We start from the raw sequence: 12,508 nt of genomic DNA, 5'->3' as shown, positions 1-12,508 counted from the left end.
CTCGGCCTCCCAAAGTGCTGGGATTACAGGCTTGAGCCACCGCGCCCAGCCTTGCCAGGATGGTCTTGATCTCCTGACCTCGTGATCTGCCCGCCTCAAGCCCGGGCGCGGTGGCTCACGCCTGTAATCCCAGCACTTTGGGAGGCCGAGACAGGCAGATCACGAGGTCGGGAGATCGAGACCATCCTGGCTTACATGGTGAAACCCCGTCTCTACTAAAAAATACAAAAAAACTAGCCGGGCACAGTGGCGGGCGCCTGTAGTCCCAGCTACTCAGGAGGCTGAGCCAGGAGAATGGCATAAACCCGGGAGGCGGAGCTTGCACTGAGCTGAGATCCGGCCACTGTACTCCAGCCCGGGCGGCAGAGCGAGACTCCGTCTCAAAAAAAAAAAAAAAAAAAAAAAAAGATCTGCCCGCCTCGGCCTCCCAAAGTGCTGGGATTACAGGCATGAGCCACCGTGCCTGGCCTAATTTTTCTATTTTTAGTACAGACAGGGTTTCACCATGTGGCCAGGATGGTCTTGATCTCCTGACCTTGTGATCCACCCACCTCGGCCTCCCAAAGTACTGGGATTACAGGCACAAGTCACCATACTCGGCCCTCCTTTGCTTTTTTTTCTGAGGCAGAGTCTTGCTCTGTCGCCCAAGCTGGAGTGCAGTGGCACCATCTCGGCTCACTGCAACCTCTGCCTCCCGGGTTCAAGCGATTCTCCTGACTCAGCCTCCTGAGTAGCTGAGATTACAGGCGTGAGCCACCACGCCCAGCTAATTTTTGCATTCTTGGTAGAGATGGGGTTTCACCGTGTTGGCCAGGCTGGTCTCGAACTCTTGACCTCATGATCCACCCTCCTTGGCCACCCAAAGCACTGGGATTACAGATGTGAGACACCGTGCCCAGCCTCTCCTTTGCTTTTATAAGCAGAGAAAAATCTCTTCCTCACCCCTTACCACTGGGTGCCCAGCTCCTTGTCTCAACAACTGACCTGGCTGTCACCGGCTGCTTCAGGGGTGAGACCCGGCAAAGAGGGGCAGGGGAGGGCCGCACCTCTATTAGGAAATCAGCCTGCCCCAGAGCACAGGTTCACTTCACTGTCAGACACGTTTAGTGTCAGATTAATAAAGATGGAAATTAAAAACACAACAGGCCGGGCGCGGTGGCTCACGCCTGTAATCCCAGCACTTTGGGAGGCTGTGGCAGGTGGATCACCTGACGTCAGGAGTTCAAGACCAGCCTGACCAACATGAAGAAACCCCGTCTCTGGCCGGGCGCAGTGGCTCAAGCCTATAATCTCAGCACTTTGGGAGGCCGAGGTGGGCGGATCACGAGGTCAGGAGATCGAGACCATCCTGGCTAACACAGTGAAACCCAGTCTCTACTAAAAAATACAAAAAAAAACCTAGCCGGGCGAGGTGGCGGGCACCTGTAGTCCCAGCTACTTGGGAGGCTGAGGCAGGAAAATGGTGTGAACCTGGGAGGCGGAGCTTGCAGTCAGTGGAGATGGCGCCACTGCACTGCAGCCTGGGCGACAGAGCGAGACTCTGTCTCAAAAAAAAAAACAAAAAAGAAACCCCATCTCTACTAAAAATACAAAATTAGCTGGGTGCGGTGGCACCTGCCTTGTAATCCCAGCTACTCAGGAGGCTGAGGCAGGAGAATTGCTTGAACCCAGGAGGCTGAGCCGAGATTACGCCATTGCACTCCAGCCTGGGCAACAAGAGCGAAACTCGGTCTCAAAAACAACAACAACAACAACAAACTGCAACTTCTAGACCCTGACAGCTCTGCCCCACTCGGCCCCGTCCCAAGGGAAATTCTGCCTCTGGCCCCGGCGGGGACAGCTCTGAGCCATGGGGCCCAGAAATCTCCACACACTGGGCCAAGAAAGATCCAGAGAGCTCAGGGCTAGAATCGTACAGAACCAGGAAAGGGGACTTTCCCCCTAACAACGCAAACATGGTTTGTGGGGCCCCAGGTGCTTTCCTGGGGGGCGGGGCCCGGGTGTTACCTGGGGAAGCCTGAGCGCACATGGAGCCCGTCCACGTTCTGGCTGACCAGGAAGCGGAGGAGGCCCACGCGTTCCAGCTGCACCAGCGCCATGTGGGTCTGCGTGGGCCGTGCATTCTCAAAGGTGGTGTCGAACTTGGGGGCCAGGCCTCGCTCCTCCATGGTCCAGACTCCGTGGGGACCCCTGAAGGTGGCAGGCCAGGAGAGATGGACAGGGAGAGGGGAACAGAAAAAGAGACAGAGGGAGCATCAGAGAGGCATAGAGAGAAAGTTGGAGAGACAGAAAATCAGGCGACAGAGAGAGACAGCGAGACAGAGAGAGAGAATCAGAAAGACAGAAATAGAGGGTGAGTCGGAAGAACAGAGAGAGGGGGATAGAACAAGACACAGACAGAGAGATAAAGAGTTAAAGACAAAGAAAGCAAGTCAGAGACAGAATTGGAGAGAGAAAGAGAGAGGGAGAGGCAGAGAGAGAGATTAATTCACACCAAGGCAAAAATGACTTATTCTATTCAACCAACACTGCTGCCTCAATGAGCCCGGACGATGCCCACGGGGACCCAAGCCCTGCCCTCCAGAAGCCCTTGATCTTGGGGGAGATATGTGGACACAGACCCTCTGGCCCCAAGAGTCAAGCCTGGACCAGAGGAGGTACCCGGGCCTGGGGAAGCCCAGTGGAGGTGGTGGGGGCCCTGGGCTTCCCCAGGCCCAGCTTATCTCTTTTGGTCCAGGCTTGACTGGGCTTCCTGGAGGAGGCTGAGCAGTTTCTTGAAGGGTGAGAGGGAAGATCAGACAGAAGGGGTAAACAAAGGCCTGGTGCTGGGAAGAGCTGGGAAATGCAAGTGTTTTGGGGCTGCAGCAGGAGCAGGAGGGGCTGAAGTTGGAGAGGTGATTCAGCGCTGGGGCAGAAGAGCTTCAGCTTCCAGCACAAGGTATTCAAAATTCTACACTGCCTGGCCACAGCAGGTTATGGAAGAGGAGGAGAAGAAATTCACACCTTGGAATTCTTTTTTTTTTTTTTTTTTTGAGATGGAGTCTGGCTCTGTCACCCAGGCTGGAGTGCAATGGCACGATCTTGGCTAACTGCGACCTCCGCCTCCCGGGTTCAAGCGATTCTCCTGCCTCAGCCTCCCAAGTAGTTGGGATTACAGGTGCCCACCACCACGCCTGGCTACACTTGCAAATGTGAAAGACTACATTTCCCAGCATTCCTTGCAGCCAGATGTGATCAGGCAACCGTGTTCTGGCCAGTGGGGTGAGTGGAATGCTGGTTGTGACAGGGACACATCTTTGTTTTGTTTTGTTTGTTTATTTTTAGACGGAGCCTCACTCTGTCGCCCAGGCTGGAGTGCAGTGGTGCGATCTCGGCTCATTGCCTCCACCTCCCAGGTTCAAGAGATTCTCCTGCCTCAGCCTCCCAAGTAGCTGGGACTACAGATGTGTGCCACCACACCTGGCTAATTTTTGTATTCTTAGTAGAGACGGGGATTCACCATATTGTCCAGACTGGTCTGGAACTCCTGACCTTGTGATCCCCCATGCCCAGCCAAGGGACACATCTTATAGGGAGGGGGTGTTCCCCCTCCCCAGTACCCAGGACACATCCAGGAGAAAAGCAGATGGATGGGTTCTAATTCCCAGATGTGTGTGGCTTGCAGGGAAGCCCCTGGCAGCCTGGGGGGCCTCGCCTCGAATCCCCTGCACACTCACAGACCTGAAGTCGGGAATGCCAGAGGCAGTGCTGATGCCGGCACCCGTGTGGAACACCACGTTGGAAGACTGCCAGACCAGCCTCGCCAGCTCCCACACCTTCCGCTCCAGCTCCTCCGGGGGGTCGAAGATCTGTGGGGGAGAGAGCAGACGGAGGGGTCAAAACAGTTCCCCGAGTGGCAAGGCCACACACAAGCCACAGACTGAGCTGTCCCTGTCTTGCCTGAGGGAGGAAAACGGATTGGAAAAGGCAGCTTGTCCTCATGCCCCTCCTCTGCCTACAACCTTCCATGACTCCCACTTGCCTTGTCAAAGCCCTAGCCCTCCCCACGGCCCACCAGGCCCTGCACTACCTCCCCTGCCCCCTCCCTGCCCTCTTCTCCTCCCTCTCCCCGCCTCACTCTGCTCCAGCCACACAGATCTCCTCCCTGTTCCTCCATCACACCAGGCACAGTCCTGCTTAAGGCCACACCGTTTAATGCTCTTCCCCCAGATACCCACATGGCTCCCTCCCTCACCTCCTGTAACTTGTGGCTCAGATGTCATTTCAGTGACAGTGACGCTTCCCTTGGCCACCTGGTTTCCATGCAACCCCTAGTCAGTCTCTCTTACTAGAAAGAGGGGTTTTTAATCTGTCTTGCTCCTGGCTGTGGCCCTAGTACCTAGAAAGTGCCTGACCCACGGTAGGTACTCCATAAATGTTGGTAGAATAAAGTGACTAACAGGCCGGGCGTGGTGGCTCACGCCTGTAATCCCAGCACTTTGGGAGGCCAAGGTGGGTGGATCACTTGAGGTCAAGAGTTCGAGACCAGACTGGCCAACATGGTGAAACCTCGCCTCTACTAAAAACACACAAATTAGCTGGGCGTGGTGGCAGGCGCCTGTAATCTCATCTAATCTACCGAGGAGGCTGAGGCAGGAGAATCACTTGAACCTGGGAGGCGGAGGTTGCAGTGAGCCGAGATCCTGCCACTGCACTCTAGCCTGGGCGACACAGAAACTCCATCTCAATAATAATAATAAATAATAATAATAAAGTGACTAATAGTAGCATGAAGAGTGGGGCTTCTGGACGGGGGCACACCATCGGCGCTCATTAAATGCATGATACAGAATGCATGGGCCGGCCTTTATGGAATGGGGCCATCTTCCCCTCTTTTGCAGAAAGGATGGAGATGGAGACCCAGAAGGCAGACGACTTCCCCAAAGTACCACAGTGCGCGGAGGGGGCAGCCGATCCCTCCACTTCCCCTCCGAGTGGCTGGAGGGATCTTTCTGGCACATTCTGTCCAGGCCCCTCACCAGGGCAAAACCCTTCCCCATTACCCTCAGGATAAAGTACCAACTCCTCAGCCTGGCATTTGAGCCCCGTCCTGGCCCGACTCTGGAAACCTCCCAGGCCTAATCGTTCTCCAAATGTGTTTATTCCCACCTCCCTGCCTTTGCGCCTGTCGTCCCCTCCTCCTGGAACTACATCCATTCTCTCCCCCATCAGCCCCGACAGGGTGGCCACAGAGTTGGGCGTGTTCGCGTCTCCGGGCGCGCAGGGGCGTCACTTCCCGCCCCTTCCTCACTGGGAAGTCCCTCCCATGGTCTAGCCTCAGTGCCTCCTGATATTCCCACAATGCCCCGGGGCGCGAAGCTCGGGACCCTCGGACGCGCTCACCTCGGGGAGGCCGCACTTGCCCTTGTCCGCGTACGGCGACAGCCCCGCCGCATAATTCACCGACATCCTCGCCTGCCGCACGGGAACAATAAAGTTTCCCTTGTTGAGGCCGCTTCCGCCGGAAGCGGGGCGGGGCGGGGAAGAAGGAGGAACCACGTTCCCGTCCTGCGCACCCGGCCTCCCACGGCAAGGCGCATGCGCCTCGTGCTGATGCCGCAGACGCCATATTAACTGCTGTCGGAAGGAAGATTGCCTCTTTGCATGCAGGCGTCCGCAAAGGCTTGGGAAGAGGCTGCCCTGTGACCCGGGCGGGAAATTGGGGCGGCCACCTACGTGACAGTTCTTCAGTCACCTCTAAAATGAGGGACACAGGCTATCGGTGCCCCCACAACCCCTTTTACGGATTAGTAAATTCCGTAAGGACAGAGCCGGACAGCAGGGACCCCAGTCCAAGGATTTTGAATAGCACTCAGAGTTATCAGAGTATCTTTTTTTTTTTGTTTTGTTTTGTTTTGTTTTGTTTTTGTGAGGCGGAGCTTCGCTCTGTGGCCCAGGCTGGAGTGCAGTGGAGCGATTTCGGTTCACTGCAACCTCCGCCTCTCGGGTTCAAGCGATTCTCCTGCCTCAGCCTCCCTAGTAGCTGGGATTACAGGCGCCCGCCACCACGCCCAGCAAATTTTTGTATTTTTTAGTAGAGACGGAGTTTCACCATGTTAGTCAGGCTGGTCCCGAACTCCTGACCTCAGGTGATCCGCCGGCCTCGGCCTCCTAAAGTGCTGGGATTACAGGCCTGAGCCACTGCGCCTGGCCAGGTTATTTGAGTATCATCCAACTGGAGGTTCTGCGTTCTGCAGGACAGGTCCTGCTCAAGGTCAATGGGGCTGGTGGCCTGGAGGACTCATTTAAGAATCGTGTGTCGAGTACCTACTTTGAACAAAGGTGGTACCATCTATGCCCTGGTGGCTGGGGGTGGACACAAACATGTGACCAGGTAATGGTGACATGGTGTGGTTGGGGTGCAATGGGTGACAAAGAGAGCGCAGGGCAATGAGGGGGCTCACAGGAGGCACCTGACCCAGGCTGGGGGCATCCGGGAGGGCTTCCTGGAGGAGGAGATGTTGTAGCAAAGATCTAAAGAGTGCATGAGCCAGGTAGAGCCAGTTGGGGGTGACATGAAGTACAGAAAGAATGTTCCTGGTCAGGGGAACAGCAAGTGCAAAGGCTGAGAAGAGAGGAAGAGCATGGCTCCTTCCAGAAACTGAAATCAGTCCAGTGATGACAGGGAAGATCGTGGGTGTCTTCCCGCCAGAGCCAGTTGGCCAACAGGCAGTCCGCTGCCAGCCTGTCTCCTCCCTCGGCTCATCCCCGGCCCCCTGGGGCGGCCGCCCGCTCAGAGCCGATCAGGTGTCAGAGTGGAGCAGCTGGAGCTGCTCGTGGCCCAGCTGGGAGTGGGTAACCGGAGCCGGCAGTGGGCACTTTGGCCGGGAGCTCGGGGCACTGGAGCTGCAGGAGGTAGGGGAGGAAGGAGGTGGGAGAGGCCCAGGATGGAGGATCCCCTTAGGGTCCCAAGCCCCTGAGCCCTTGTGTGTGGGAGAAAGAAGCTGTGCTGGGTCCCAGCCAGGCTTCAGAGCTACCCGGGTACCCTGACACACACATGCACTCCTTCACCCACGCACTTCGCACTTGCCGGCCTGTGCCCTGCCTAGCTTCCTCCAAGGCGGGTGCTCAACATCCCACCCGGCCATGAGGCCCTTCTTATTTACCATCACCTCTTCCAGCAAGCAGCTCCCTAAATTTAGCAGGCATTTTTCCCTCCCCGAAGCCCACGGATTGTCTTCTCCCAAGCAGCCTGTGAACTCCTCTGTTGGGTGTCTTATTACCCCCTGCTTTGGGTGTGATTGAATCCTCCAGTCAGAGGTAGAAGAAGAAAGGGTAGGTAGTGAGTGAATGGGTACTGGTGGAGGGGTAAATGAATGGATGAGTGGGTGGATGGATGGGGGGCGAATAGATGGATTGGCGGTTCGGTAGATGGATGAATGGGTAGATGGATGATGGATGGATGGATGGATGGATGGTTGGTTGGATGGATGGATCGATCCATGGATCCATGGATGGATGGGTGGATGAATGGATGGACTGGTGGGTGGGTGGGTGGGTGGATGGATGGATAAGTGGATGGATGAGTGGATGGGTAGGTGGGTGGATGGGTGGGTGATTGGGTGGGCAGATGGATGGATGAATGGATGGATGCGCGGATGGATGGATGGGTGGTTGGGTGGATGGATGAAGGGATGGATAAGTGGATGGATGGGCAGATGAGTGGATGGATGAATGGTGGGAGTTGGTAGGTGTTTGGGCGGGTGGATGGATGTGTGGGTGAAACCTGATTAAAGGGTGATGAAGAACCATGAGAACACGAATTGGGTGGGTGAGTTTGTGGGTGGTGGCCAGTGAGTGAGTGCACAGTGCTTAGGTGGGAGAATGGATGCCCAGGTGAGTGCATAGGTGGTAACTGGGTAGAAGGGTGGCTTGGAGAATTCGCAAGTAGGTAGGTGGACAGATAGAGGCCATCCCAACCCCTACTCCCTGGTAAGAGGCAAATACAGATTCTCCATCACAAAGATCCCTTTCAGACATAGGGCCTCATAGTCACACCCCTCAAAAAACACACCCCCTCGAGATAATCCTGCCTGACCTCCGTGCCTGCACATGCGGAACATAGAACGGGCGCAGGTGGACAGACGGGCACGCATGCACGTGCCCCACGCTCACTTCACACACATGCATGCAGCCATCACCCCAGACCTCCACCCACTATGGATGAATTGCTGTCACATGGAGGTTCCCTCTGATTATTTAGCAAACATGCCTCTATGCTGAGAGCCCTCAGCCCTGGCTTCAGTCCCCAGGGAGCCCCCAACTGCTGCAAAAGACAGAATCAGCCCAGACCCTTCCAGCCCATGGAGCCAGGGGTGAGGCAGAGGAAGAGACCCAGCCAGGGTAGGCGGGAACCCAATTTGGGGAGTTAGATCTCTGCTTGGGAACGAGAGGCAAAGCTGATCAGAGCAAGGGATTTTGGTAACTGGGTTTTGAAGGATGAGTAGGAGTTCTGAGAAGAAAAAGGAAACCATTCTAGGCAGAAATAACTGCACAGAGAGAAAAGTTAGACCAGAGAAGGCTTGATCTGTTTGGACAACAGGAAATACCAGTGAGATGCATTTATGGAGGCCCTCATGTTTGGCCAGGCTCTATGTAGGGACCATACTGAAAACTGACCATGAGTTGCTCAAGAAAGGATCGTTTCTCTCGTTTTATAGATGAGGGGAATAAAAACAGAGAGGGCAAGTAACCTGCCAAAGGACACACAGCAGGTAGGAGATACAGCAGGTCTGTGTCTTGCTCTAGGGGCAGGACTGGTCAGGGAGGAGGAAGTGGCCCTTTTGAGGAGGGAGAGGCGAGGGACCCTGCCGCCCACCAGGACTGGTGTCCCTCACCTTACCCCCACCCTTGACCTTCCTCAGGTGGCCTGGGAAGAGGAGAAACGCAGGGCACCGACCATGAAGACTCTCAGGGCGCGATTTAAGAAGACAGAGGTGAGTGTGAGGCCCTAGATGCCGGATACACCCCCCCGCCCAACTTCAGGCTTCTGTCTCCTGGGGCTTGGCTGAAGACCCTCCCTTTCATTCCAGTACCCACCTCTTCTCCTTTCCTCTCTGCTGCCCCCTAGCGTTCTGACCTCCCCACTGCTCCCCGTACAAGCTTTGCAGCCCAGGCCTTTGCCCGGGCCCTAGTCTGCTCCCCATGGAATACCTTCTCCCTGCATTGCCACCTATCAGACCCTCCTCATCACAGTTTGGCCCCAGTACCACCTCCCCATCCAATCTCCGCTCTCCCCGGCCACAGTGACCCCTTGCTTTCCCAAGGACCCACTTTCCCTTGGACCTTGGTCTTTTGCTTTGGAGTGTGTGTACTCAGCACGTGTTTAGATAGCAGGCGCTGTTCCAGGCACTGGGGAACCAGCCAGGGAATAGGGCAGGCAAAAATCCTTGCCCTCGTGGAGCCGACCGCTGAGTACGGGAGATGAACATGAAACAAGATAAATAAGTGACAATGTGTATTTTGTGTCGCGAAGACAGACAAAACAGGAAAAGGGAATTGAAGCATCTAGGGCAGGGGAGGTGGCTGCAGTTTTTAAGAGGGTGGCCAGGGAAGGCTTCCCAGAGAAGGTGATATTGGAGCAAAGACTGGAAAGGGAAGGGGAGAGCTGGGCATGGTGACTCATGACTGTAATCCCAGCACTTTGAGAACCCGAGGCAGGCAGATCACTTGAGGTCAGGAGTTCAAGACCAGCCTGGCCAACATGGTGAAACTTTGTTTCTACTAAAAATACAAATATTAGCTGGGTGTGGTGGCGGGCACCTGTAATCCCAGCTACTCTGAGCCCAGGGTGAGGCAGGAGAATTGCTTGAGCCCGGGAGGTGGATGTTGCAGTGAGCCGAGATTGTGCCATTGCACTGCAGCCTGGGCAACAGAGTGAGACTCCATCTCAAAAAAAAAAAAAAAAAAGAAGGGGAAGGAGAGTAGGGGAGGGGTTTGCAGGAATCGCATTCCAAGTGGCTGGAACAGCCAGATGAAAGGCCATGAGGTAGATCCAGCTATCTTCTCTTTCATCCGTGTCTTCAGCTATGAACTCCTGGAAAGACATGCTTCTTCCTCCGTCATCCCCACTCCCTCTCAGCCCCCCAAGTCCCTGTGGTGGACAGTTCAGGGCACAGATGGAGAGGATGACAGGGAGGGCTCACCTCCAGGGACAGGCAGTCAGCCTTCCTGAGCACCTCTTTGTGCCTGGCCTGGGTGGGCAAACTTGACTTGGAGCCTTTAATTTTCCCATCATGGAATACAACCTCCCCAACCGGTGCGACCTGGAGAAATCAGGGAGTCTGCCTGGAGGGGGCAGCGCTGGAGCAGAACCTGGAAGAATAGGGAGGATTTAGAGAAGTGAAGGCAGGCATGTGAGGAGCGGGGCATGGACCCGTGTCGGGACAGATTCGGAGGCTGGACCAGGTCTGCTTGATTCACGGGCATGACAGGCAGATTCTCTTGGCAGGAGCAGAGAGTGTGAGTGAGTGGGAGCTCAGGATCTTTGAAAGCCATTTTGCAAAGTCAAAAGAGAGGCCTGTGGAACAAACCTGGATTTCATTTTTTATTTTATTTTATTTTTGAGACGGAGTTTCCCTCTTGTCGCCCAGGCTGGAGTGCAGTGGCTCAATCTCGGCTCACTGCAAACTCCACCTCCCAGGTTCAAGTGATTCTCTTGCCTCAGCCTCCTGAGTAGCTGGGATTGCAGGCATGCACCACCATGCCCGGCTAATTTTGTATTTTTAGTAGAGGCAGGATTTCACCATGTTGGCCAGGCCGGTCTTGAACTCCTGACCTCAGGTCATCCACCTGCTTTAGTCTCCCAAAGTGCTGGGATTACAGGCATAAGCCACCACGCCTGGTTCAGTTTTTTTGTTTTGTTTTGTTTTGTTTTGTTTTTTTATTTATTTATTTATTTTTTTGAGGCAGAGTCTCGCTCTGTCGCCCAGGCTGGAGTGCAGTGGCCGGATCTCAGCTCACTGCAAGCTCCGCCTCCCGGGTTTACGCCATTCTCCTGCCTCAGCCTCCCGAGGAGCTGGGACTACAGGCGCCCGCCACCTCGCCCAGCTAGTTTTGTATTTTTTTAGTAGAGACGGGGTTTCGCCGTGTTAGCCAGGATGGTCTCGATCTCCTGACCTCGTGATCCGCCCGTCTCGGCCTCCCAAAGTGCTGGGATTACAGGCTTGAGCCACCGCGCCCGGCCTTGTTTTGTTTTTTGAGACAGAGTCTCTTTCTGTCACGCAGGCTGGAGTGCAATGGTGCTATCTCAGCCGACTGCAGCCTCCAACTCCTGGGCTCAAACGATCCTCCTGCCTCAGCCTCCCAAAGTGCAGAGACTACAGGCGTGCACCACCACACTGGGCTAATTTTTATTTTTTGTAGAGATGTGTTGTCCAGGCTAGTCTTAAACTCCTGGCCTCAAGCAATCCTCCTACCTCCTACCCAAAGTGGTGGGATTACAGGTGTGAGCCACTGCACCCAGCCAAGCCTGGGGTAAAATCAAGTGGCTCTGAGATCAGATTCTTCCTCTGTCCCTGGTGTCCTGGGTAACTCTGGGCATGTCATGACCCCTCTGTGGCTTCCTTCAGTTGTTTGGGTTCATTTTATTTATTTTTGAGACTGAGTCACACTGTTGCTTAGGCTGGAGTGCAGTGCCATGATCTCTGCTCACTGCAACCTCTGCCTCCTGGGTTCAAGCAATTCTCCTGCCTCAGCCTCCCAAACAGCTGAGACTACAGGCGTCTGCCACCATGGCTGGCTAATTTTTTTGTATTTTTAGTAGAGACAGGGTTTCACTATGTTGGTCAGGCTGGTCTCAAACTCCCGACCTCGGGTGATCCGCCCACCTCGGCCTCCCAAAGGGTTGCCATTACAGGCATGAGGCATTACAGACATGCCTGGCCCTAAGTTTTTTTTTTTTTTTTTAATAGATGGGGTCTCACTGTGTTGTCCAGGCTGGTCTCAAAATCCTGGGCTCAAGAGATCCTCCTGCCTGAGCCTCTCAAGTAGCTGGGACTACAGAAGTGCAATACTGTGCCCGGCTTATTTATTTTATTTTCATTTTGTTGATTTTGAGCACGATAGAGAACATAAGATGTGCTTTGCAGGTGTCAGCTCATTTAATCCTCACCACCATGTAATGAGGCAGGAGCTTTTATTATCTTCATTTTATAGATGAGGGAGGGAAGCCCAGAGAGGTTAAGATACCTGCTCAAGGTCACACAGCTAGGAAGTGAGACACAAGCCTTCCCCTAGGGCTGCATTACTATGAACATGATTGGCCTGGAGGTGGGAGGGGGGTGCATTGATTGAAAAGAGAACAGGTGGAGACAGACAGCGGGAGAGAAAGAGGTGAAAAACGGCTCATTAACTGCTTACAAAACGTGGCATTGGGTGAGTTTCATTCACTGTGGAGTGATCCTAAAATTTTTCTTCCCATTTGGAATCAATTTCTCAATTATAGTTGCCCCTTGAACAATTACAGCAC

General features: G+C 54.6%; 1 protein-coding gene across 3 annotated transcripts in view; it reads right to left on the bottom strand.

Annotated features, from left to right (window-relative positions):
- SIRT6 (sirtuin 6) overlaps positions 1-5,507 on the bottom strand; it is a 9,923-nt gene extending 4,416 nt beyond the window's left edge. The window contains exons 1-3 of one of the 3 annotated variants that reach the window (XM_017847244.1): positions 5,383-5,507; positions 3,721-3,848; positions 2,008-2,190 (exon numbers count right to left, since the gene is read on the bottom strand). In XM_017847244.1, the coding sequence (XP_017702733.1) occupies positions 2,008-2,190; positions 3,721-3,848; positions 5,383-5,448 (377 nt within the window). In that variant the 5' untranslated portion in view covers positions 5,449-5,507. Of the gene's footprint in view, positions 1-2,007; positions 2,191-3,720; positions 3,849-5,148; positions 5,272-5,382 lie in introns of those variants that run through there. The other 2 variants (XM_017847246.1, XM_017847245.1) reach the window with 2 other exon arrangements.
- Between the last annotated feature and the right edge of the window lie 7,001 nt (positions 5,508-12,508).

Source organism: Rhinopithecus bieti, unplaced genomic scaffold (genome assembly GCF_001698545.2).
Source record: "Rhinopithecus bieti isolate Rb0 unplaced genomic scaffold, ASM169854v2 scaffold_28055, whole genome shotgun sequence".
Taxonomy (NCBI): Eukaryota; Metazoa; Chordata; class Mammalia; order Primates; family Cercopithecidae; genus Rhinopithecus; species Rhinopithecus bieti.
This window is presented reverse-complemented; position numbering and strand designations above follow the sequence as displayed.